Here is a 24,380-nt window from a genome sequence, read left to right as displayed (position 1 = left end):
AGGCAGTAAACCGAGGGTGCAAAAGTTTGCACTACAGCTTCTTTTGCACAGTTAATCTCAAGGGTGCTGCAAGATCTCTTTCCATACTGATATTCCAGACTTAACACAGCAATGTGTCTAAATTCTACAAGTCAATGTGGAAATAGATCTACTGAAGACGTGTTTTTAATATGACACCCAGCACTGGAGAACAGTGATCCCCTGGGGATATCTCAAGTTTAATGTTGACACCAAATAAAGAGTGATGATTCTATGCCTCTTTGCACCCCAAATGTTTAGTTCAGTTGTACAGAAATACACACACACCCTTCCTGAGTTTCACATTAATTTTCCAAAGCACCTTGCATGAAAAGGAACTTGTTGAAGCAACAATAAAAAGCCATAAAACCAAAATGGAGCGCTAATAATAATAATCAGCATTTAAAAGCCAGCAGAACCCTGTGAAACCAGCAGAGCTAATCACAATATACACTTTCCTGGAGTACATCCGCACTACACAATTATAGCAGCTTGAACCCACTTTTAACTGCTGTTGCTTCCTTCTATGGAAATCTGAGAGTCCTTATGCTGTAGTTCAGAAAAGGGCAACACTCCAAACTACAAATCCCAAGATTCCACAAGAAGGAACCCCTGCAGTTAAAGCGGCGTCCATCTATTATATTTGTGCCATGTAGATAAACAACTGTTGGGTTTTTTTTAATGGTTTGCTTTCCTTTCGACATGGTTGGGTCTTGCATCTGAATACCTAAAGTGAAAGTGGAGAAGCTCTGCCCCTCCAGATGTTGCTGGACTGCAGGTCCCATCAGCCCCTAGCCTGCACAGCCAGTGGAACAATAATGGTTTTGGAGGACCAGAGACTGCTTCAGAAGAGCAGCCAATGGTCATCCCTAAACCAAGAAGTAAGTGTAAAGTGTGTATGGAAGCTGCAACTCTGCACTGGATATGGAAAGCTAACTGTAGAGCCATCAGTATCAGGGATTCACTGGCGGTCTCCCATCCAAGTACTAACCAGGGCTGGTCATGCTTAACTTTCAAGATCACACAGAATCTGGTGCCTTTAGGGTATTTAGGCAATGTGTTTTCTCTTGAGTTATGGCCACCCCATAGATTTCATTTATGGTAAATGCATAAATTTCACAGGGTTTTCTCAAGCAAGGACTCCTCAGAGGTGATTTTGCCAGTGCCTTCCTCTCAAATAAAGCATTTGATGTGATGCAACTTTATACAATTTGATGTTTTTAGTCTATGTATTTTAGATATGATTGCCATTGTATGGAGATTTTCTGGTTGTAATCCCGCTTCGATCCATTGGGAGAAGCAGGAAAATACAGATAAAACATTATTATTATTATTATTATTATTATTATTATTATTATTATTATTACTACTACTACTACTACAATACCTGGTTCTCCTTGATATTCTCCTATCCAAGAACTAACCAGGGCTGACCTTGCCCTTTGAGGCCTCCAAGGTCCACGTGGACCACCAGCTCCCAATGCCATCCTCTCTTTTTCCTTTGCAAGAGCCAGTCTCCATGCCCACCTCTGCAGGCGGCTGGAAGGGCACACAGGGGAACTGCGACAATGGCACACTGACCCAGTTTCCAACAAAAGAGGGAGAGGGCGATGCGTTTGGCAAATGCTCTGCCTCTTGGAGAGATTGCACACACCTTGCAGGCAAAAGACGTATGTTGGCGAAGGCGGAGGAGCAGCTCTTTTTTGATGCTCTTAGGTTCAAGAGATAGAAAGAAAAGAGGGGAAGGGAGGATGTGGGAAAAGAGGCAAGAATCCAGGCTGGCTGTTTGAGGAATGGTTAAGGATGCTGGGAGAAAGGTAAACCTGATGATCTCCCTAGCATTTAGGGGGGGAAACCCTATAAAGCCTATCCAATAACATCCAAACAATGATACCATTATGGGGCCAACCAAAATGCACAATCACATGTTGCAAGCTTTTTCGAAGTCACACTGGTTTCTTCTTCATCAGGCAAACAGGAGAAAGACATGGGAGATGTTAGTCGTAAGCCTGCATTTTGCTGTTCCTGGTCTTAGTTCAGATGGTAGAGAGGGCTATTTGAACTAACGCAAGTCCATTGTCCCAAATGTGGTGCGTGTGCAGCTGTGCACATGATGCACCATCATTAAGGACAATGGGACTTGAGGTCCCATTTTTTTGTATCTATGGGGGGTTCCAAAATAGACCCCCATGGATTCAAAGGTCAGATTCTATATACTGTATAATAGGAGTCCTGATGGTGTAGTGATTAAATGCTGGTCCTTCAGCCACAACGTTGTGAGTTCGATCCTAGGCAAGGCTCCAAGGTTGACTCAGCCTGCCATCCTTTCATAGGTCGGTAAAATGAGTACCCAACTTATTGGGGGCAATTGGTTTACAGATGGTAAATAGCTTAGAGAGTGCTGAGTTCACTATTAAGCAGTATGGAAATATAAAAGCTATTGCTATAAATAAGTCATTTTGCAAAGGACAGAGAGCTAAAGTTGGGGTCTAAGCTTTGGAACATGAACCCATTCCTCTCCGAACCTACAATTCTCTTCTAGTATTAAGAACCTGCCAGCCTCCAAACCGACCTGTTAGCAGTGATAATGTTAACGGGTCACACACCTGCCTGGGTTTGAGTCAGGTTTGTCACTCCTACTGTTAAGATTCTGGCACAAACCATCCCAGAAAACATTTGAAAGCTCTTCGTGATTTTTGCTGGGAAGGCAAGGTTTTTTGTTGGCTCCTCTCCCAATTTAGGCTGCAGTTGGAGAGCCTGGCTTAGAAGGGAGGGAAATAGCCGGAGGAGAGGGAAGGCATTTGCAAATGCACCGAGGCCTCTCTGCGCAAGGAGAGAAAAGAGAGATCGGCAACCTCTCCATTTGTATTCTGTGCATCACCTCCTTCCCCCCTCAGAGTCCGACTTAATATCACATAGAAAAAGCCGCCTTTGTCAGTTGCTGCCACACAGATGGGCTTTTACTCCTTCAGAAGAACCAAAGCTCTTTCTTCAAATATTCAACCCATGTTCCACCCCACACTCCCCCCCAAAAGAAAAGAAGAACAGGTTTCTACAGACTTTCCAAACCCTTGCAGATTGCATAGCCCTGATTCTGAAATCGAGGGCATCCTCAGGGTTTGTTCTCTCTCTGTCTTTTCCCCTAGCTCTTCATTATCCTTGCAATGTCCTCAGTTCTCTCCTCTCCTCTTGGTCCTACAGCCAGGGCTATTGGTAACAAGGGAGCATCGCAAAGGCTGCCTGCAACCATTGCAATGAATGCACTGGACAAGATCTTAAAAGTGTAAAGATATAAATCTGAACACTCAAGTGAGGACTGTCCAAGCGATTGTATTCCCCATCACCAGTTATGGATGGGAGAGCTGGATAGTGGGGGGAAAGGCAAGAAAATCAATTGCTGGAGGAGAGTGCTGAGGATACTATGCACAGCCAAAAAGACAAATTAATGGGTTGCCTTTCACTGGAAGGTAAGATGACAAAACCGAGGCTGTCGTATTTTGGACACATCATGAGAAGGAAAGACTCATTGGAAAAGACAATAGTGCTAGGAAAGGTAGAAGGAAGCAGAAAGAGAGGAAGACCACATGCTAGATGGATGGACTCTATTAAGGAGGTCACGGGTATGAATTTGCAGGACTTCAGCAGAGCAAAGGAGGACATGGGGTCTTAGAGGTGTCTCATCCACAGGGTTGCCCTGAGACAAAGTCAACTGTAAGATAGTAAACAACAAGTGGAATTTATATCTATCTATCTATATATGCTTTCAAGCCATGGATGGTTGACTCTGTGGATACAGAATCTGTGGATACAGAGGGTTTGGTTTCAGGACCCCTTGTGGATACCAAAATCCAAGGATGCTCAAGTCCTGTTAAATAAAATGGTGTCCCTTATATAAAATGGCAAAGTCCAGGTTTGCTTTTTGGAATTTAAAATTTTATGAATATTTTCAAGCCATGGATGGTTGAGGGGATAGAATCTGTGGATACGGAGGGCCGACCATAAAAAGATGGGGAAGGGGTTTTGTGGCTGGCCAGCTTGGGGTCTGCCCCCAGAGTCTGGAAGCAGAGCGTCTCCTCGCCAGACAAGAAGCATCATTTCTACAGGAGGCATCTGGTCACCTCACTTGCTATTCTCCGTCTCCTCCGCTTCCCCCCAGCCTCCCGGCTTTTCCCTGCCAATTCAGATCAGAGCATCATGATAATTTAATGGCTGTGCACTCGCTCTCTCTCTCTCTCTCTCTCTCTCTCTCTCTAACCAGCTTCAAAGACATCTTCCAGAGTGATGCTGCTTTTACTGAAGGGTGGGGTACATCCACATATGCACACAAACATACACACCACACACCTCTCCAAAAGCGTCTGTCCTTGGAAAAATAAGGTAGGATGGAGGAGATGGCTTGCATTTTATGGGAAAGAGAAGGATACTGGATGCAAAAGCCCTGAGAATGAAATAGGGCACATTAGGTGGCTTGCAAATGTGATGGTGGTGGTGATGATCATAGTAGTATCGGTTATAATTACAATCCAAGGGGGAAATACCATCAGGCACCGAGTGAGAAAACCTGCTTCTTCCACCCTGAAAACAGCAAAGCTCCCATCTCCAGTGTTTTCAAGCGAACGCCCCCCTCGACATGGCACAGCCCATTCTTTCTGGCCCTAATAATTCCAGTCCTTTCCCCTTCCTTTTTTTCAAAGGCTGCTCTCCCCAGACATCAAAAAGTGGAGAACAGCAGCTGCAAGGAAGGGTTAAATTAAATCCAATTCCCTCTCAAGAAGAGGCCACACTTTCCTCTCCACAAAAGGACCTTCTCTCTGCAAGAGACCAGGGTTTTCCAATGGCGAGCACAAAGGGATGGTTTAATGCAAGGTACGTCTGTTTATAAAAATGCTTTCAAAATGGTGCAAGGGGTTCTTTCCTCCCCCCCCCCCCCAAAAAATAAAGACATTACGAAACAATGTTCTTTCTCGTTTATATAAAAAAAAATCCCACCTTGGCCAGTCTGCACAGTCCTAAATCTGAATCCTGGTTGCCTTCTAGGCAGAGTCAGTCAAGCTATATTTTCCTGAATCTCAACACGCTTTATTAAACAATGGCAACTGGTTAATATGTGGGGCTTGTTCATACTATAGAGGCATTTCAGAAAGGGAACTGGGATGAACTCATTGGAGGTAGGCAAAAGTTTCCACCTTCAAAACAAACCAAACTCATGGCTGCAGACACATGAGGGCAATTTGTCGTTGTGTGCTTTCAAGTTGTTTCCAACCTATGGCAACCCTAAGGCGCACCTATCATGGAGTGTTTCTTGGCAAAGATTTGCTATTGCCTTCCCCTGAGGCTGAGAGAGTGTGACTTGCCCAAAGCCACCCAATGGGTTTCCATGGCTAAGCAAGGAATCAAACCCTAGTCTCCAGAACTGTAGTCGAAGACTCAAACCACTGTGCCCCGATGGCTCAAAACTTGGAAATTGTTCAGAACGTGACCAAGATTCTGTGCAGTCACAACTAGGGCTCCCTTGCAGCTTTACTCAACATTTACACACACGCACACGCACCAACATATACAAATAAACCTTTGGCATAATCTCTTTAAGCTATAGAATCCAGCTTAGTGCTGCTTCCAATTTCCTCTCCCACTTTTGAAGCATTCTAAGTAGGGAAAATGCAAACACATCTGCAAACTACCATGTTCTCCATTTTGCCATGCAACCAGGAACAGTTTCAGCAGGACGGCTGAGAAATGGGACTGCCCGATCCAAACCAAAGAAGGTTCCTGCTGTCGTTGTATATTTAAAGCCAAGAAGGAATAACAAATCCACATGGGCACCCCTGAACTGTTGACCAAAAGAGAAGCCTCTCCTCATCCAAAAACCTCTCAGAAGCCTCCAAGAACACAACAGGAAAACCCACAGGTATAGACAGGTTGGTCTATTGTTTTGATGGACGTGGGTTGAATCTCTTTAGAGACATTCAGCAGCATATGATCCAAAGGCAAGACAAACAGAGGCCATGGTCAAAGGAGCCTCCTCTAATCTTTACTACATGGAGCAATTGAGGGACATGATCGAGAGGAGAGGGTTTCCATACCTGGGCATGGCATGGACCCATGGCAGTGGGGCACAGTTGATAGGTTCCTACCATCCCAGGACTTAAGATGCAAGGCCAAATCACATGGACAAGGCACCAATCCCGGCTTATGTCATTAAGCACAATACATTAAGCCCTAACCACAGTCTCTGAGAGTATACCTTTCAAAGCTGCACATGTCTTTCAGAAAAGAACACACACACACATTTTTCAAGGCAGCACTCGCACCCTGAGATTCCTTGACCTGAGTTTTTTTACCTGAGAGGACACTTCTCTAGGAATCTCTAGATCCTCCAGTGCAACTCTGTGGTCAACATCTGCCAGACACTGACCACAGAATTGTGCTGGAGGACCCACAAACACCTAGAGAAGTGTTCTCTCTAGGAATCCCTGGGTCCTCCAGAACAACTTCTGGTGGACACTGACCACAGAGTCACGCTTGAGGACCCAGAGATTCCTACAGAGAACAGATAAATCAAATCCGTCAATAATCAAATCTGCAAAAGTCAAAGTCACAAACATGGAGGACTGACTGTAGTATAAACAACTGCTCCCTTGTCTCCTATGGAGAGGAAGGTATTTTTGAGCAGCACCACTGAATCCCCATGCAATCCTAGTTTGGAGACCCAGTCCCCCCTGTTTGGGATTTTGCGACTGATGTTTCGGTTCAGCCTTGCTGGTCTAGCCCTACAATTCGCATGCAGCCACCATCAACAGCGGGGCTTTGCTAGCTGTCAAAACGTTGGAAAGACGAACCCAACAACCCGTGAGGCCCAAAGGATTTTGACTGGCAGTCCAATTAATCTAGTCTACTGAACGGGTAAATTTCCCCAGACTATATAAACAAACCCAACTGCCTCAGAAGCCCCCATGACCTTAAACTCCTTTCAGCACACAATGAGAGACCAGACGTATACAGAAAGAAAATTATGAGGGTGTCTGTGAGCTTCTTACAGGGTCAGGACCTAAGTGGCAAGGCTCAGACTTGGACCCAAAGGCTGTTCTATGCTTCTCTTGGTGGAACACAGCTTGACTCACTTGCTCAAGGGCATCTGCGGGCATCTGCCTTTGTGGGCATGTTAGCAGGGAACCCATAAGTCAAGTTTGCTCAAGTCAGTCTGGACCACTCTGCAACATGGGCTTTTAAAAATTCTTCAACACCTTCTACAATCCTTCTCTTTCCAGCTACAGTTTGACATCTGAAATCCATCCTGATACAACTTTGCAAACAGGTTCTGGGAGTATTCCAGTAATTCTTCCCCTTCACTTCCTTTATGGGGCTGCTATTTAAAATACAGATTGAGTCTCTCTTATGTGGAATTCCAGATTTTTGGAGAAGCAATTCTTGAGCATCTGGGTGAATTCTACTTGCTGAGAAAATGCAGTAAACTTACAAGAAGGCTTTTACCACTTGCATTCTAGAAAGGCATCCAAGGAAAGATTTATATCCTTTGGGGAGGTGGAAAATATGCAGATACCAATGACATCATTGCAACAAAAGCATGTGCCGAATTGGTTGGGCATTCCATGCCAGGTCTTGGCATCACTTTAAGGCCATCCTGCCCCCACTCCAATCCCAGTAGCCCTCCTCTCCAGGGCCCAGTTCCAATTTCTCCCCTGCCCTGCAATGCACTCCATTTAAACATCACCAGCTAATGCACAGAATAAAGGGTTTTGACAGCTCAAATGAACACCAAAGAGCTAGAGTGCATGCATGGAAGCACACATTTTTCAGGATGGTGACCCAAGCCAAGCAGGACAGTGAAACTGGAGTGGCATGTGTGCACCAACACAAAAAAGCAACCACAGCTCATGATGCAAACAGAAAGCATGAGCTTTCCCTGCACCTCTGAGACTGTCCAATGACAAATTGGGGTGGCCCTCGGTCTCTGCCTGCATTGATGGTCACAGGTTTTGTTTAAAGTTGGAAACAAGTCCCAAAAGGGTGTGTGCATGCATTTATTTGTGTACAATCAGGGCCATTGTGTGAACATGGATAGTGCAACGCTCCTTCCATGCATAGTTGTTTTGAGTGCCTAAGATCCAGCCTCAGCAAATGCAAAGGAACCACAGAAGTCGGAGTACCAGTATAAGGATTGCATCTCCTTCACCCGTTAAACTAGATGTGTTTAATGGCAACTGGTGACTCCAATATCATTGGCGATGGTGAATCTGCTCTGGGTTTTAATTTGAAATTTAAAGGAGTTATCCAGGGCACTGAATGATATCCTGGTAGGTTTTGAGCATTCAGGACACTGGACAGCTCCTTCAAAGTTTGAGTTGACTCCTGTGCTGTTCTTCTTCTTCTGAACATCAGAAGCTATCCATGGTGCTGCAGAAAGCGGGAGGATAATACAGTATTGAGCAACCTGGGTTGGAAAATTCAGACTAAAATCCAGAATGGCTTTCTACCACCACCATCAACAACAACAACTGAAGCCACTTGCTGCCATTGGGTTCCACCTCAACTTACAAGTTGCATCTCTCCAGATAGCTCCAGATATCTAAGCAGAGGAGATTGAAGTGCTGGGGTTCAAATCAATTACAAAAAGTTGCAGTTAATGTACAAATCCACAGGTTTTAGGAGAGGACTGGATGGGGAGTATGGGGCTTAGTTCCAACTAGGATCTTTCCAGTACCCCCTTTCCATGCAAAGTCTGGGCCATACAAAACAGACACTAAGCAAAACAACTCTCCAAACATGCTGCTGTTGCTTGACCTCAAGTTCTTTCTGACTTATGGGGTTTTCCTGGCAAGACTTGTTCAGAGGAGGTGTGCCATTGCCTTCCCCTGAGGCTGAGAAGGTGTGACTTGCCCAGGCTCAACCAGTGGGTTTCAAACTTGTACAAAGTGTCTTTTCCTCAACTCTGACTCTTAAACCCAGAATTGAAGGGAGCTTCTCACTTTCTGCTGGGGAGAAAAAAGGATATCTTCCATTTGACTAAGGCTTTATTGCCTGGTCACTTGGAAGAACTTTTTATGTGCCTTAGGTGCATTAGAACCTGCTTTAATGCCCTGAATCAAAAGATGGTACTTCCATAATATGGTGGGCACTGCTGCATCAAAGGAAAGAATCTGGGTTTTATTCCAAACTTTAAAGGAGTTACCCAAGGTGCTAAAACATGGTCCCCAAAATAGTTTCACCAGCTTGGATATCTCCTTTAAAGTTAAAGGTGTTAAGACCCTGAATGGATTCACTCCCCGCCCCCATGGAAGCCACTAGGTGCCACTGCCCATAGCCAGAGGGTGCCACCTCCACACTGGTTTTCCCAGCCAGGAAGACACAAGAGCTAAGGCTGTGTTCCTTGCACCTTTGACCCACCCTTAGCCCAAAGAAGAAGAGAAAAGAAGCCTACACTGACCCCTCCTTCAGCTGACCGATGGCTCTTCTTTGCCACCGTCGTTCGCCACCGAGGGCCTTCTGTGGAAGACCCAGGACCCTCTCCATGGGATGAGTTTGCATGGAGGACTGTGGGCACCTTGCCCTGCTGGTGGGTCGAGTCACTGCCATAACCTGAGGAGCACCGGAAAGTGCTGGAGGTTGTGTCGCTGAAGGACGTCTTGCTTTGAGAGGTGGGAAGCTTTGCCCAGACACCCGTGGGAGCCTCTTGCAAAGTGGGTGTCCGCTGGGGTTTCTCCCCCACTTGGCTTTCCGCCTGGTCCACCAAGGGAGACGGCGTGGACAGCTCCGAGATGGTGCACTTATCTGCACTCCAAGAAGCTCCCCACACGGTGCTCGATATGCTTTCGCTGCGCTCCTCGCCATTCCAGGCCTCGTCCATCACAGTCATGGGGGCCTCTACCTTGGGCTGCTCCCAAGACCGGCAGATCACCACCACCGAGTCCTCTTCTTCTTCCTCCTCTTCCTCCTGTGCTCCTTGGGTGGATGCCTCCCTGTGCCAAGGCACCAGGATGGCTCGGCTGCTGCCCCATCCCGGCCTCTTGTGGACAACCAGTTGGCTGGCCACCTTTTCGCGGTTTTGCTCAGCCGGATTGTCCAGCAGGCGGGCAATGACCATGGTGCCCTCTTCCAGGAGGTCTCCTTGTTTGGAAGAGGAGGAGGAGTTCTCTGTCAAAAGGTGAGCTCTCTCCAGCCGCCCTTGGAACCTCTCCCTTACCTGCACAACACGCCCTTCCTCCAGCCCTTGTGGCTCTGAAGTTGGACAAGCCACCTCCTGGGAAGTGTCATTTTGGTGCAAACTCTTGGCAAGGTCCTTCCCTTCTGCCTCCACCGGAGCTCCTTGCAACTTCATCACTGTCTCCTCTTCCTCCTCCTCCACATCCTTCTCTCCGGCAATCTCAACCTCTTTCAAAGGTCCCTCCGGTACCAGATCCACCCTCTCTGGCGCCATCCTCTTCTTCCCTTTCCTCTTCCGTTTGAAGCGAGCTTTCCTTTTGGGGGAGAGGGGTGCGTTCCCGGCCTCCCCGCCTGGCTCTTTCGGCTCTTTAACACAGCCCAGAGTGTTCCCCATCTCTCCCTGGTATGCAAGGCACCCGTGACAATGCAGCTAAGCTGGCCCTGGCCTCCCGGATAAATCCCATCCGCCGCTTCATCAGATTAGATGCACATTTTCAAAACACACACACACGGGCCGCTGCAGGCACGTTTGTGCATGCACATACGCACAGACACAAGCAAGCACACAACATGCAGACACAGTCCAAGATCTTCTCTCTCTCTGTCTCTCTCCGCCTTCCTTTCCAGAGGCTGCCTTTTTCAGACAGCCATCTTACGAGGCTGGGGAGCGCCGGAGGAAGACACATTCAAAGCATCTCACTGCAGTTCGGAAATCACTTGACCTAAAAGCAGATGGAGCCCGGATTGGCTGCGGCGCCTTCTCTCCAAATATGAGGTAATGGGAGTGCTACCCTCCGTAAGGCAAACAGAGAGAGAAGAGAGCCAGACAGAGGCTGGGAGGTGGCAGCAGCAGCAGGAGGGAAGGAGGGATGGGGGGAAAAAGAGAAGACGGAGGGAGGGAAGGAAGGAAGAAGGAGATGCTCCTGGAGGGGTGTGGCACCCAGACAGATAGATGGAAATCAAGGAGCAAAGTTTTTTATTATTATTATGAAAACACCTCCCTTCCAAGCCTCACTGCCACAACAAAGATGTTGAGTGAAGGTAGCCCTTAGAAAGGGAAGGGTGGGAGAGAACCTTAGAAAAAATCTGGGAAGGAAAAAGACTCTCTGCTGCGCATACTAAGAGGAAAAACTGCCCAGGGCTGCGGTGTGTTCAGTACAGAAGAGAGGAATTTGGGGAACAGCAGAGTCAAGGGGTGGGGTGGCAAATCTGTGCCAAGCTGGAAAGAATGGACGGTTTGGGTGGGAAGAAAGCCAGCTACAGAGCTTAGCTGCCCCTAAATATTACATGCCAACAAGTCAGCCCTGAAAAATCATTATGGTGGGCATCCTTGGTATCTGCTGGGGTTTGGTTCCAGGACCCCCTGTTGATAGCAAAATCATGGATGCTCTAGTCCCATTATATACAATAGCATAGTAAAATGGTGTTGCCTTAAATAAAATGGCAAAATCAAGGTTTCCTTTTTGGACTTGTATGTTCTTTGAATATTTTCAAGCAGCGGATGATTAAATCCGTGGATAAAGAATCCACTGATAAAGAACCCATGGATACGGAGGGCTGACTGTATTATTATTATTAATAATAAATTTATTATATTTTTGCAAACCTGCTTAGTTATGGCGATGAACGTTGGCCCTTTGAGGGGATGTCTAAAATGACAAAGAAAAGTTGCAACAGGCTAACTAGACCCCAAGACTGTTGGTTAAGAAACTGAAGTAGGGAAGGTGGGCACTCAGGTGGTTGTGTACATATACAAACACACACACACACAGTAGAAAAAGGGGTTTAGCATGAGAGATGCAGAAATGAGGGGAAATGGAGGAGAGATACACTTGGTCTGAGTTGAGGCTTTGCTCAGAAATCAGACTGAAACCCAAACTCAGTCCTGGTTCATTGCAAGCCTCTGAGGAAGGTGTGTTCTCCTTTAGTTCATTTGCTCCCATGAGCATCTTTAGAATCCATCATCCAGACGGAAAGTAATTATTTACTTGGTAAATAAACCATTTACTTTGTAAGCAAATATTTCCACCCCTTCAAAAGATCATGGGGCAACGTACAAGTAAAATGAGTACAAACAGGTTGCAATTCAAAATGATATACTGTATATAGTTGCATGAGTAGCTCAGTACCGCTCCCAACCTCATGATTATTCCAGACGGCACCGAAAGGAATTTCTCAAATCATTTCTTTTCATTAATATTAGGAGTCAGAGCACTGGAACGTGGTTTCATTTAAGTGATATTTTACAAATCTGTATTGTAATGTTTTGGGGGAAATGACAGCTGGAAAAATCATTTTTGCATTCATGAATAGCTAGACAATGGGGAAAGAGGGGAGAATAAGTAACTTGTTGATCCAAGGCAGCTATTGCAAAGATTACAGTGGAATTGCCCTGAACTTTGCATGGAATTGGGGTATAGCCTCTCCTTATCCTGATACCTAGTCTTAATAATGTTTCTAGAAAATGCTATTTTAAGATGTTAAACAATGCAAAGGAGGCTTGGACATATTTAAAGGGTGAACTGCTCTTCCTGGACGTTTCTAGCAGAAGGGATTTCCCTCAATTTTGGCCCAAAGGAGGCAGACTGGGGGACCCAAGGTGTGCGCATGAGGGCCGCAATAAGCCTTGGAAGAAACCCAAGTGGCCCCAATGCCAACAAAGTAGTCATCTCCAAAACTGAGCAAGCCAAAACTCCTTAGTGCCTTCCGCATGCGATATTAATGCAAGTTCGGGATCCAAAATGTTGGGGAAAGGTTGGCAGGGGCTTCCTTTTCTTTGAAAAGGGATGCAATGGCAAAGATTGCTCAGCCCCAAGCATTTCATGGAGAGGATGCCTGGGAGATGCTCAAGGGCTCCAAGCAAAAAGCATCTCTTCCAAGTGGACAAAATTTTGGGTCCAAGCAGACAGGTCAAAATAAAGCTGCTCCGAGTCACTTTGGAGATATGCTGTTTAAATGTTGCATGCATCCTAAGAGGCTGGAAGCCGCGCCAAAGCCATGCTCCAGTCCTAAGGTCTGAGCGCAACTTTGGCGCAGCTTCTGGCCTCTTAAGATGCATGTGTCATTTAAACAGCAAACCTCCAAAGTGACCTGAAGCAGCTTTATTTTGGCCTGTCTATTTGGGTCCTTTGTGTCTAATAAAAAAGCACAAATTGCTCCCTTTTAAGCCAAGTGGGATCAAGGTTTCATTTGGAGGTTGCCCCTTGGATACACACCTGGGCCAAGGAAATCTAGGGAAGGGGCATGGATGTATGTTCACATAACACAGTTAATCTCTGGTTAGTCAGTTGATGGCTTTCTTTCCTTCCTTGCTTGCTCATTTCTAAAAGAAAACCTACTTTCGCAGGCTTGTCAAAGTGCTGCACAGTAGCAATTTCAATAATATAATTTCAGTGATTAACGGTAATACGATAAAAGCCAAATTTCACGTGGGAATACAGAAGACTGCAATAACAGAATAACATAGAATATTACGCGACAAAATTTAATATTTCATCATTATCATAAAATATAATCACGTGTTATAATATTATAACCTAAATGACATCAAAAGGTTTAATGACTGTCTGCCCCATCTGCTTCCTCAGTGCACATTAATCAATACACTGGCTGTGGGAGCAGGTGCCAAGCATTGATTCCTTCGCCATAGATGTGGCTTCAGGCTGCGGTTGGCAAATGCCAGGGGGTCCTGTTATATCCTCCCATTTTCCAAAATGGAGGCCTCAAAATCAGCCTTGGCATTGCATATGAGCCATGGGCTGCAACATCCCCACTCCTGGTGCAAAATCTGGTCCATTTATAAAGTCATAATCAACATGGGGTTGAAATACTAGAAAGACTATAGGTTAAATTACCTTCTGAGTCTCCCTTATCCAGGATTCTGCAACACCAAATGTTCCAAAAACCAAAACATTTTTCATGAGTGCTTGCGATAGTGAACCATTGCTTTTCTGCTGGAATCAGTGTACACAGATTGTTCCCTGAACAAAATTACCAGGTGGTTAATTTTACTAATTGTATATGCAACATAAATGAATTTTTGTACTTAGATTTGGGTCCCATCTCCAAGATATCTCATTATGTAGATATATGGAAATATAAGTAATTCCAAAATCCAAGCGCACCTCCATTTTAAACAACAGATCCATGGAAGCTCAAGTCTGCAGGTAGCAACCTGCAGATGAAAAGAGAAATCTTGCCTTTGAGACTAACTGAAAGAAAGAAGTTGGCAGCATGACATTTTGTAGACTTAAATCTACTCCCTCAGATGCATTTAAGTCTCCAAAAGCTCCTGATGCCAACTTCTTTCTTACAGTTCGTCTCAAACGCGCTACAAGATCTCTTTACATACTGATTTTACAGACTAACACAGCTATATCTTTGAATTTTATGACACTCTAATAGAAAATCTTTCTTCAAGCTTTATTAGACGTACAACATCATATATTTACAATAAATCCTCAGGATCGTTATTGTGAAATTTAAGCCATAGATTTGTTGCCTCCACCAGAAAACTGGCCATTAACCTGGTAATATGCGGGTTCCGATATTCTAATAAATATTCCACCGATAACCCATCCAAATAAATATTCCTTTCCAATAATCTCCTTAACAATTTTCCCCTAGGAATTATATTCAGTGGACAAAACAATACACTATGAAGAAGAACTTGTGCAGGCGCTTGTGCGCAATAATGTGTACGGTTAAAAAAAATGGGGTCTGTAGGTATCTGTCCCTGGTCACATTAGAGGGGTGTACATTCAACCTTGCAAACAGAAAGGTCTTCCGCACCACCAGCAATGAGAGAGTCTGAAAATAATGCTACCTTGCAAGGTTACATGCAAATCCTACCCTGCAATTGTCCCCAATTCCTCCTTTTCTGATACAGCAGCGCCACCTGGTGCCTGAAGAAGAGCTTCACAGACATTTGGGGGGGGGGGCTGTTAATCAATGCCTTCATTAATTAGCACAGTGATTTCCAAACTTTGGTCTTCCAAGCGCTTTGGACTTTAGCTCCCAGAAGTCCTAGCCATCTTGGCCAACAGTCAGGAACTCTGGGGGCTGAAGTCCAAAACATCTGGAGGACCAAAGTTTGGGAATCACTGATCATTAGCACATCCTGAGCCACAACTCATTAGAAAAGGCAGTAATGCTGGGAAAGGCAGAAGAAAGAGAGGAAGATCCCATGCCAGATGGATAGATTCAATCAGGAAGGCTATGGTATTAATCTACAAGACCTAAACAGAGCACTGGAGGACATGGTTTTTGGAGATGTCTTATCCACACTGTCAACACAACTCAGGGTCCACTTGAGGGCAGCTAACAACATCAACAACAACAATCAATGCCTTCAGGGTTATCTTCCATGGACCACTATGGACTGCCCAAAAGATAAATCAGCAGCTCTGAGAGTCTTTGAGTCACATGCAGAATTCAAATAACCAAGCAACAGCATATACAATGAGAAACATTCAGACCTGCAGCATGGAATCAGATTCCCCAAGTTAACACAAAATGTTTGAGACCTTAAACCAATCTCTCATGAAAGCAGACCCATTGATTCAAAGGAATTTACACAAGCGTCAACGCAGAACAACTAATAGAATGGGTGCGCTGAGTTCTAGTCTGGGGAAAGAGGTGGGTAATACATCATCATCATCCAATAAAATTTAGGTCTCACTACTTCAGTGAGGCTTACCAAAAGGATCCAAGTGTGTCCTGGGTTAATCACAACACAACTCACTGAGCACTACAATTCAAAGCAATTGTGTGAGAGTCACAACATCCCTCTTTTGGAACAAGAGCCATTGCCAGGTTTTATTCTGCCCCCGGCACTCCAGAAAACTCAAAAAGATCTTGGCCAGACAGCTCAGTTAAACAAACAGCAAGCATCTCAATAAGCTCACTGTCAGTTTAAGGATACACACATGTGATCCATGGTTGCTGGTTTAGTTATGCAAACATCAGCAAGGAGAGCTGCTTATTCTCCAAAGCCTTTGGCCTCTGTGACACTGCCATTGCTAATGCACCAACTCCAACTTTAAATATGCAAGCTTTATTACAAAGAAGCAGAGTCTGAAAACAGAGAAGTCCAGTTCTTACCTGGAAGTGCAAGATAATGGTCCAGATCAGCCCGAGGGTCAGCTTGGGGTTCCCATCCGTTATGTCATCGTTGCGAATATTCACCAGCTTCACCTGGAAGAGAACCAAACAATGGATTTAAAACACAACCCTTTTTTAACCATACCTTGTCATCATTTGTGCATCACAGAAATAAAGTCATGCTAAGTCAAACTGAATGGTGCAAATTGTGCCTAGAGAAAACATACTGGAAAGGCATCCGATGAGATTGTTTCTTGGTTTACACAAGTCAACAACAGAGTTAGTGACTAAGGCCCCATACAGACAGGCTAAAATAAAGCTGCTTCGGGCCACTTTGGAAGTATGCTGTTTAAATGATGCATGCATCCTAAGAGTCCAGAAGCAACACCAAAGTCACAATTTTTTAAAAATGTGTAAAATGTAAACAACATGATAATTTTTCATGAGTATGCTTTTATTCCTTTGTTTCTAAAGATCTACGTTGTTGTTGTTGTTGTTGTTGTTGTTGTTGTTGTTGTTGTGAGGCTTCAAGTTATTTCCTACTTATCACAGGGATTCCTTGGAAAGATTTGTTCAGAGGACCTTTGCTGACACTGCCTTCCCTCTGAAGCTGAGAGAGTGTTGTCATGTTGAGGCAACCTGCTTTAACCATAAAAGAAATTTCTTCGCCTCTCTAACAAGACTCAAAGTCTCAGTATCCTAGTAGTGACCAGTAAACAGTGGTCAGGAAAAAGACAACAGGGATGGTGCAAGAGTGATAGATGCAAGGTGACCAGGCATCCTCCTTTTCCAGGACAGGTCCTACATTTCAGCCTTCTGTCCGGGAGGAATTTCAAAACATCTTCCATTCTGAGCATGACTAAGAAGCATGAGCTTATATTTGTAGCAGTGTTTTTAGCTTTTAGCTGGGCCTGTCCTACATTTTTCTTGAACGGCCCACATTTTGTGGTGTCTTGCTGCCCTCCTTTGTAAGTTATGACTTCTGGTCACCTTGGATAGATGCATCACAATGAGAAGCCATTTTGCAAATGGACTGCGGGGATGCTATAGAAACCCCCTTCCCCTGCAATCTAGTTCCCACCATTTAAAGTGCAGCTCTTGAAAAAATAAAGATAATTACAAGGCATTTCTCTATGTTTCTTGGCTCATGCACTTCGCTGTATGCAATGAAGGCTTGTTCCTTCACCACTTCAAATGCTATATATTTTCTTTTTTAAAACAATAATAATAATAATAAAATATGCGGGCCATGTAAAACGCAGGCCCAGACGTGGCCGACTCCCACCCTGCGTTACACAACTGGCTCATTTAACAGAATGTGAGACCACAACCGCCTGGGGGTCCGACACCAAAAGGAACGCATTACCGGCACCATTTTGGCATCGGAGGAAGATGTCCTGGAGGGGAAAGGTTTCTTCCCAGCGACTGGGAGGGATGGTTCACACAAATAAAATGAATCAAATTAGGCACAGCGTGGGGGGGAAAGGAGACAGGGAGAGGTTTTTCTCCTTTTCTCAACATGCTGGAACTGAACCAGGCCTAGCTGTGTTGAAAACCCCCATCATCCCCAGCCAGCATGGCCAGGAGAAATATTGATGTAGCTGATACAAATCATATGGAACTTGGAGGATAACCCAAATCAAAGTAATGTTGCTACCTGTAACAACGCTACTTGCTTTTGTCAAGAAAGTACAGTCCATTTTCGCGGACTTCGAATCTGCGGTCTCGGTCCTTCACGAATCGGCAAGTGTGGATGGTTAAAATGGCGCCCGGACCCAGGAGCACGGAGCCATTCAAGCCAATGGGGCTTGAATACTTGCGAATTTCCATTTTTGTGGGGGCGGGGTCCAGAATGAATCCCCCACAAAAATGGAGTACTGTTTAAATAGTACTGTAAAAATATTGGGGTGGTGGGCAACATTTATTTTCTCCCACACTTAACAAGTATAAGTTTGGTTTCCCTTATGTGAAACATTTGGGACCAGAAGTGTTTTGATTTTGGAATTTATTTATTTGATTTTGGAATTCCTATATTTGCACATGCCTACATAAAGGGATATCTTGGAGATGGGACCAAAGTCTAAACACGAAATTCATGTATGTCTATTATATCCTTTATATACATAATTTCAAGGTGTCTGTATTCAATATTATTTACAATATTGTATACAGTTGTAATACATGGGCTGCAAAACATACTCCCTAGAAGATGTTGGTGAGGAGTACCTTTGAAGCAAAAATACATTTTTTTTTTGTTCAACAACAAAACCTTTGCAAAAAAATTATTGACTCTTGGATACCAGAAACATAGCCCTGAAGGGTTGCATATGGCCCTGCTTTATTATATTCTCTGCTAAATCCTAAATTGTCAGCAATATTTTTTAGAAAGGGTAACCAAAAGTAACACAGCAAAAACAAGCAACAGAAGGAGCTACTTTTGAAACACTCTAATGAGAAACAGAATGGAATGTTCTTTTAATTTTATTAAACTAATTTTGCAAACTCTGGAGCCGCAGTCCAAAAGTCCTGAAGGGGACCAGGCTGGGACTGGGTTGGTCTGGAACCACTAGAAACCTGGCTTCTCAGATTTCAGAAAGGTGTTTGGAGAAGGCTGCACCTTTCCCCACCCTAAAATGTGGGTGCTTTGTGACCCGTTCTGTGCACAATGTGTCCTGACAAGCCTGCGTGAGCAATTTTCTCTCCCTCTCTAAAGTAATATGATGATGAAAGAGGTGGAGGAAGAGGGAAACTTTGGGTAGCATCTCCTGCCCTGCTCCTCCTTGCAGCCTCCAGCAAGACAAGGCAAGGAGGGGCAGGAGTTGTCATGAAACTGTTAACACTCCCCAGGAAAGGGAAGAGAAGGGAAGGGGAGCCTTCATCTGAGCCAGAATTAAGAGCAATAAATCTTCCATGCTCCCTGCATCATTTCTTGGCATCATCACCTTCAGGACTGAACATGAACCAAGCATGGAAACTGCCTGAGAGAACTGGGACGGGTCGGGCATTTCAGCAGCAAGATGCACCCCAAAGTATTCAGGCAAATGGAGACAAGCCCCCAAAAAACACCGTTGGGTTCCAACTCTCCAAAGACCAATCATTTTGGAGAGACCAGGGGCCCATTTTCCATCACGGTAGACTCCCCAGGAGCTGCACCAACCTACCCTTTGAATCAAGAAGCGACTGGAAGGTTACATCCATTTTGAAAAACAAAATAGCCCAGAGGACTTTGGAAAACAAGATCTTTTTGGAGAGGAGAGTGGCGCCCTCTGGAGGTTTCAGGGTTTTGTCCAAAAGAAGAGGGGAATTGGAGAAGAGGAAATGGGCCCCCAAACTTCTTTCCTAAATGAATCAGTGGGCTTTCTCCATTGACAAGGACTGAGATCTCTGAACAGGACTCCATGCATTATTATGGCTTTCAGGGTGATCCAGTCATTATTAGAGTCTCTGGATGCAATGCTTTAAGACTTAAGGAAGCCAGCAATGAAAATTCATGAGATGCTTTGGGTGCTATGAGGGAAAGGAGGAGGACAGGAGTAGAAAAGCCAAAGAATAAGAAAAAGGACCACATGGGGAGGCATGAGGTGTCTCACCTGTCGCTGCTTCAGGAAATCAAGCGCAATTTGCACATTCTGTAGCCGGTGGAAGCGCATCCGGCCCTTTTCTCGAGGCTGTGAAAGAACAAAGACACAGAGAGAGATGCTTCAGCAATGGCTTTCTACAAGGGCAAGACCCACCGACTCATCTCTGGATGGTTGCTGTTCTTGTCCCTTCCTCCAGAAAAATACAAATGCACCTCCGAAGATGCTCTGGATTCACACCTTGCAGGACATTCCTCCTCAAACAGAGACAGATGGTGGTTATAAGGCCAGGGCAGAGGGGCAATGAATCCACTCTGGCTTTTAACATTATATAACCTTCCAGGTGTTTTGGACTTGGTCTTCCAGGTATTTTGGAATTCACCTCCCAGAAACCTATGGCAAGTGAATTTGGGAGCTGCAATTTAAAACATCTGAAGGAGCAAAGATTACCTCCTATTTAAAAGGAGCTTTCTGATGAGCTGAACCCAACCTTTCCCACAAAATAGGTTCAGCAGCTAGGAAAACACCTTTAAAGTTCCGATTACAACCTGGGGTTGATTTACACACATACATATATACATATATGCACCCTAACATGGGAGCATCAGGTCACCACTGCGATCACATTTCCAGCAATGTTGTGCACATTCTTTCAAACCTACTAGCATGAAGCGTGGCAGTATAGTTTAAACTAAAACAGCCCCACAATCACCCCGAAAACAAGACACATCTAAACACAAAGCTGGTTTGTTTGTCATACTCTAACCAGGTCCGTGGCCCAAATGAGCCAACCCTCACATCAGGAAAGGTATGTTAACTACAGTTAGCCCTGCATAGCCACAGATTCAATTATTCATGGCTTTAAATATTCCAAGTCCAAAACAAATGGAGGACCAAAGGTTGGGAGCCACTGCTCAGTCACATCGCAGGAGAAAGTGCAGCTGCTGGCATAGGACACCAGCCACCTCAAATCACCTACATACATGGAAGGCAGAAATATTTTTCCGTTTCCTCATAGGAATGAAGTCTCAACAATGATTTATTGAGCTCAAGGAGGATCCGACCAACAGTAGATAAGGAACAAAATCTTCTTGTCTGCAGGGAGATCTCAGGAGAACCATCTGGTTTTAAAATGCAAGCCAGCACACACCATGCAGAGCTTAAAACCTTTGCCCTCCAGCAAGAAAGCTGCAGGCACAGAATACCTTCTGAGAAGGTGGAAAGTCTGTCTCTATCTCCATTTGAGAAAAATAAAGGATCGCTTTACTGGATTTTGAACCAAGGCGTTTTTAAAGTAGCAGCGGCGTGTCCAAATGCACACCCCCTGTCTTAGATTTCGGAGACAAATGGACAAATACCATTTAATCAATGAACCAAGAACAAAAGTCAGTTTGGAAACCACCTTGACTAATGTCTTGCTGTATTATTGCTTTTAAAAAGTGCATTCCCAATTAAGAGAGCATAGAAGGACAATCCCATGTGCCTGAGCTCAAACATGTACCCTCGCAAATGTACGCACATGCATGGCCCCAAAGGCCTGCGGTTACCTAAGAGGTTTGTGCAAAAAGTGTGCAAAATCTGCACTGAAGATGGATTCTCATGCACTCACACAAGGTGGGTTAGTATTCCTCACACGTCCAGCTACCAGCACCAGAAAACACACACAAATAATCCAGGGAACGTTCCAAATTGTAGAAACCCAACACTATACCAATGGAAGAAGGGAGGTCAGCAGGGGCGAATGTGTTTTGAAAATGCTTTTAACTAGATCTTGGTGCTTAAAATATTTATGGCCTAGAAGCCAAGGAAGGAATGAAGGGGAGTGCGATGGATGCTGGTTCCTCTCTCCTTCTGCCTGGACCAGAATGTCTAAAAGTGGGCTTGGTGTTGTTGTTGTTGTTTTCCTTTCTCTTCCCTGTTTATTTCTATAAACGTTTGTTTTTTTTTAAATGAAGACTCTTACAAGTCCAAGGCAGTCCTACTCCATACTGCATACATGGCCTCTTTTACCTCCTGTTTTCTAATTTGTATAGCAAACCAGCTTCGGGTATTTTTCTTACAAATGTTAAGTGACTAATGCATCACTTTTGTATGTTCTCAATTGCACAGTTCTTTTAAACTGTAAACCACTCTGAGTCCCATTTTGGGGGGGGAAGCAGAATACAAATAAATATAATAATAACAGGGGGTTCTTCAATTAAGTGAATAAACTGGAGTGAAGTATCATTCTCTTCCCTCCGAGAGATGCCACCCCAGCCAAACCCCATCCCAGTTGGAAATGCCTGGATTATCTGAAAGTGTCCCATTGCCAGCCAGCTGTCAGGTGGACTTAGACCTACTCCATCACCATCCTCCTCCTCTTCCTCCTCCTCCTCCTCTTTGCACTCTTCGCTGCTCGAGCGACACCAAGGCGGCACTTTCACCGGCCGAAGAAGGGTCTTCTGCCCTGCAGAGTCCTTTGGCTAGCAAACCGGGATGGACAGACAACACACCAAATGGGAGAAAAATGGCACACAGGCGCACACAGCCAAACTCAAAGGAAGAAAAATGCAGCACCACACCAAATGCAAAAGGAGGAAAGAATACACACACACGCACACAACTATACCCTTGGCCCTTCTTGCCTCCATTATGGGAGAAATAAATACCCAGAATCAAAAAGGGACTGTTCTGGATCTCGTCTCGCAAATGTTTGCCAGAAGCCCAGAACAGATTCAACATCAGAACTCCCTTTGTCTCTCAAGACAGAACCTGGGATGAGCCCAAAAAGTCAGAGGGCCCCTCTGGTTCTGAGACTGGTACCGGTCTAGGGTGGAGAAGTGGTTTTAGGACCAGATATATGGGGTCACCGCTCAGGGACGGAGCATATGCTTTGCAGGCAGAAGAGTCTTGGGTTCGATCTCAGCCATCTCCAACATTAAAGAAGGAAAAGGACCAAGCAGCAATAAGCTTTGCCTGAGAGGTCCTTGGGGAGAAACGCTGTATTGGATCCAATGGACTAATGGCTGGCTGGCTTGCTACACTTTTACATGTCCTTTTTTATTCTTAAAAAGCAGACTGATTTGATGTCCATCTCATGCATTGGCAAAGATATTGCTGCCTGCCACATATCTATGGGTTTTTGTAATCTTTTGTGTGAGACTCCCTCCCTACCCAACATGAAACTATGCACTCTAAACACAAAGCTGGTTTGTCATTGAGATTCAGCTACAACAAATATCTATCCAGTGGAGAAGGCCTGCATTTAGGCTGCTGAATCTCATTTTGAAAGCCAAGCAGGGGTCTCAGGCCTGGTCAAAGCTGAATTTTAACCAGGAAAGAGCAAAGATCTCCCAGTTGGGCTGGGAAAGAATCAGATTGGAGAGAAAGCCAGAGAGACACTGCTGCCAGTCTGAGTTGACAAAATTGGTCCCAAGGATGCGACTCAGTAGAAGGGCAGCTTCGTATATTTCTATTCTCATCCTTTCCTGAGTTCATTTTCCTTCGGCAAATCCTGGCAGGTCCTCCTTTCCATTGAGTACCCAAAACTGACAAGCACTATCAACCTGCAGCCGTCACAGTTGACCGGTCAAGCATCTCAGAGGAAAATTCCACTTCCAGCAAGAAAGAGATAGACAGACAGATGGCTATTTTGTACCTGTCTTCCAAGATGAAAGCCACCCATTCCCTTAATATCAATACCCTTGTGTCTAAGTCTATGCAGAGCAACTAATGGGATTCTTAATGGTCAGTTCTGCAAGGTGCCATCATCCTAAGGACAGAATGGCAGAACTATTTTGACCCCCCCCCTTTCCTTTTTTTCTGAACTGCTTGCTCCAAATTACTTCTTCATCCCTCGGTTTGCAATTAAGCCTACCCAAGATGTTCAACCATCACTTCACCTGAATAGATGTTTTCTTGTGGTGCTGAATGGGAAAGGAGTGTATTCAAGGAAAGAAGGTGTAAAAGCCTAGTGCCTAGAAAAATGTACGGAAGGGGGTCTTCACAAGGCTGACCCCACAACCACTACCCAGAAACTTTCCATGTACTTTCGGCTAAAGAAATACGTTGAAATAAATAAGGCAGAAACCACTGACACAACAATATCAACCCATGCCTGTGCTGTGAAAGCAAAAATCTGGCAAGTACCTCTTAGTTTAAGAACTGGGGATGAGGAAGAGGAGGAAAATAGTTTCAATTTGAAAGGGGGGGGTATCTTGGAAACTCACCAGTTTGACCCCCGAAAGGACCTCCAGCAGAGAGATGAGGTTGTGTCCATCTCGCAGGTCCTCGTAGAGGTCGTTGATGTGCTTGCGCACCTGTGGGGAAACAAGAGGAGGAGGGAGACAATTGAGTGATGCTCTCAGGAAGGGCTTCTTACGCTATCTGTTCTTTGGAACCAGTAGGGTTTCATAGAATCATAGAGTTGGAAGTGACCCCAAAGACCATCCAGTCCAACCCCATTCTGCCATGCAGGAACTCTAAATCAAAGACCATCCTTTCGTGGCTTGTTTTGGAAGCAAAAAAAAGGTGAATTCACTT

At 44.9% G+C, this 24,380-nt stretch overlaps 1 protein-coding gene across 12 annotated transcripts in view; it reads right to left on the bottom strand.

Moving 5' to 3' along the window:
- MACF1 (microtubule actin crosslinking factor 1) overlaps nucleotides 1-24,380 on the bottom strand; it is a 255,271-nt gene that overhangs the window by 147,874 nt on the left and 83,017 nt on the right. For all 12 annotated transcript variants that reach the window (XM_042440379.1, XM_042440382.1, XM_042440387.1 and 9 more), the window contains 3 exons: nucleotides 24,068-24,157; nucleotides 19,872-19,949; nucleotides 16,282-16,374 (listed from right to left, as the gene is read on the bottom strand). In XM_042440379.1, the coding sequence (XP_042296313.1) occupies nucleotides 16,282-16,374; nucleotides 19,872-19,949; nucleotides 24,068-24,157 (261 nt within the window). The remainder of the gene's footprint in view (nucleotides 1-16,281; nucleotides 16,375-19,871; nucleotides 19,950-24,067; nucleotides 24,158-24,380) is intronic.

The sequence above is a fragment of the Sceloporus undulatus genome, chromosome 9 (genome assembly GCF_019175285.1).
Source record: "Sceloporus undulatus isolate JIND9_A2432 ecotype Alabama chromosome 9, SceUnd_v1.1, whole genome shotgun sequence".
NCBI classification, from domain to species: Eukaryota; Metazoa; Chordata; class Lepidosauria; order Squamata; family Phrynosomatidae; genus Sceloporus; species Sceloporus undulatus.
Note: the sequence above shows the minus strand (reverse complement) of the source record. Positions and strands in the feature narration are given on the sequence as shown.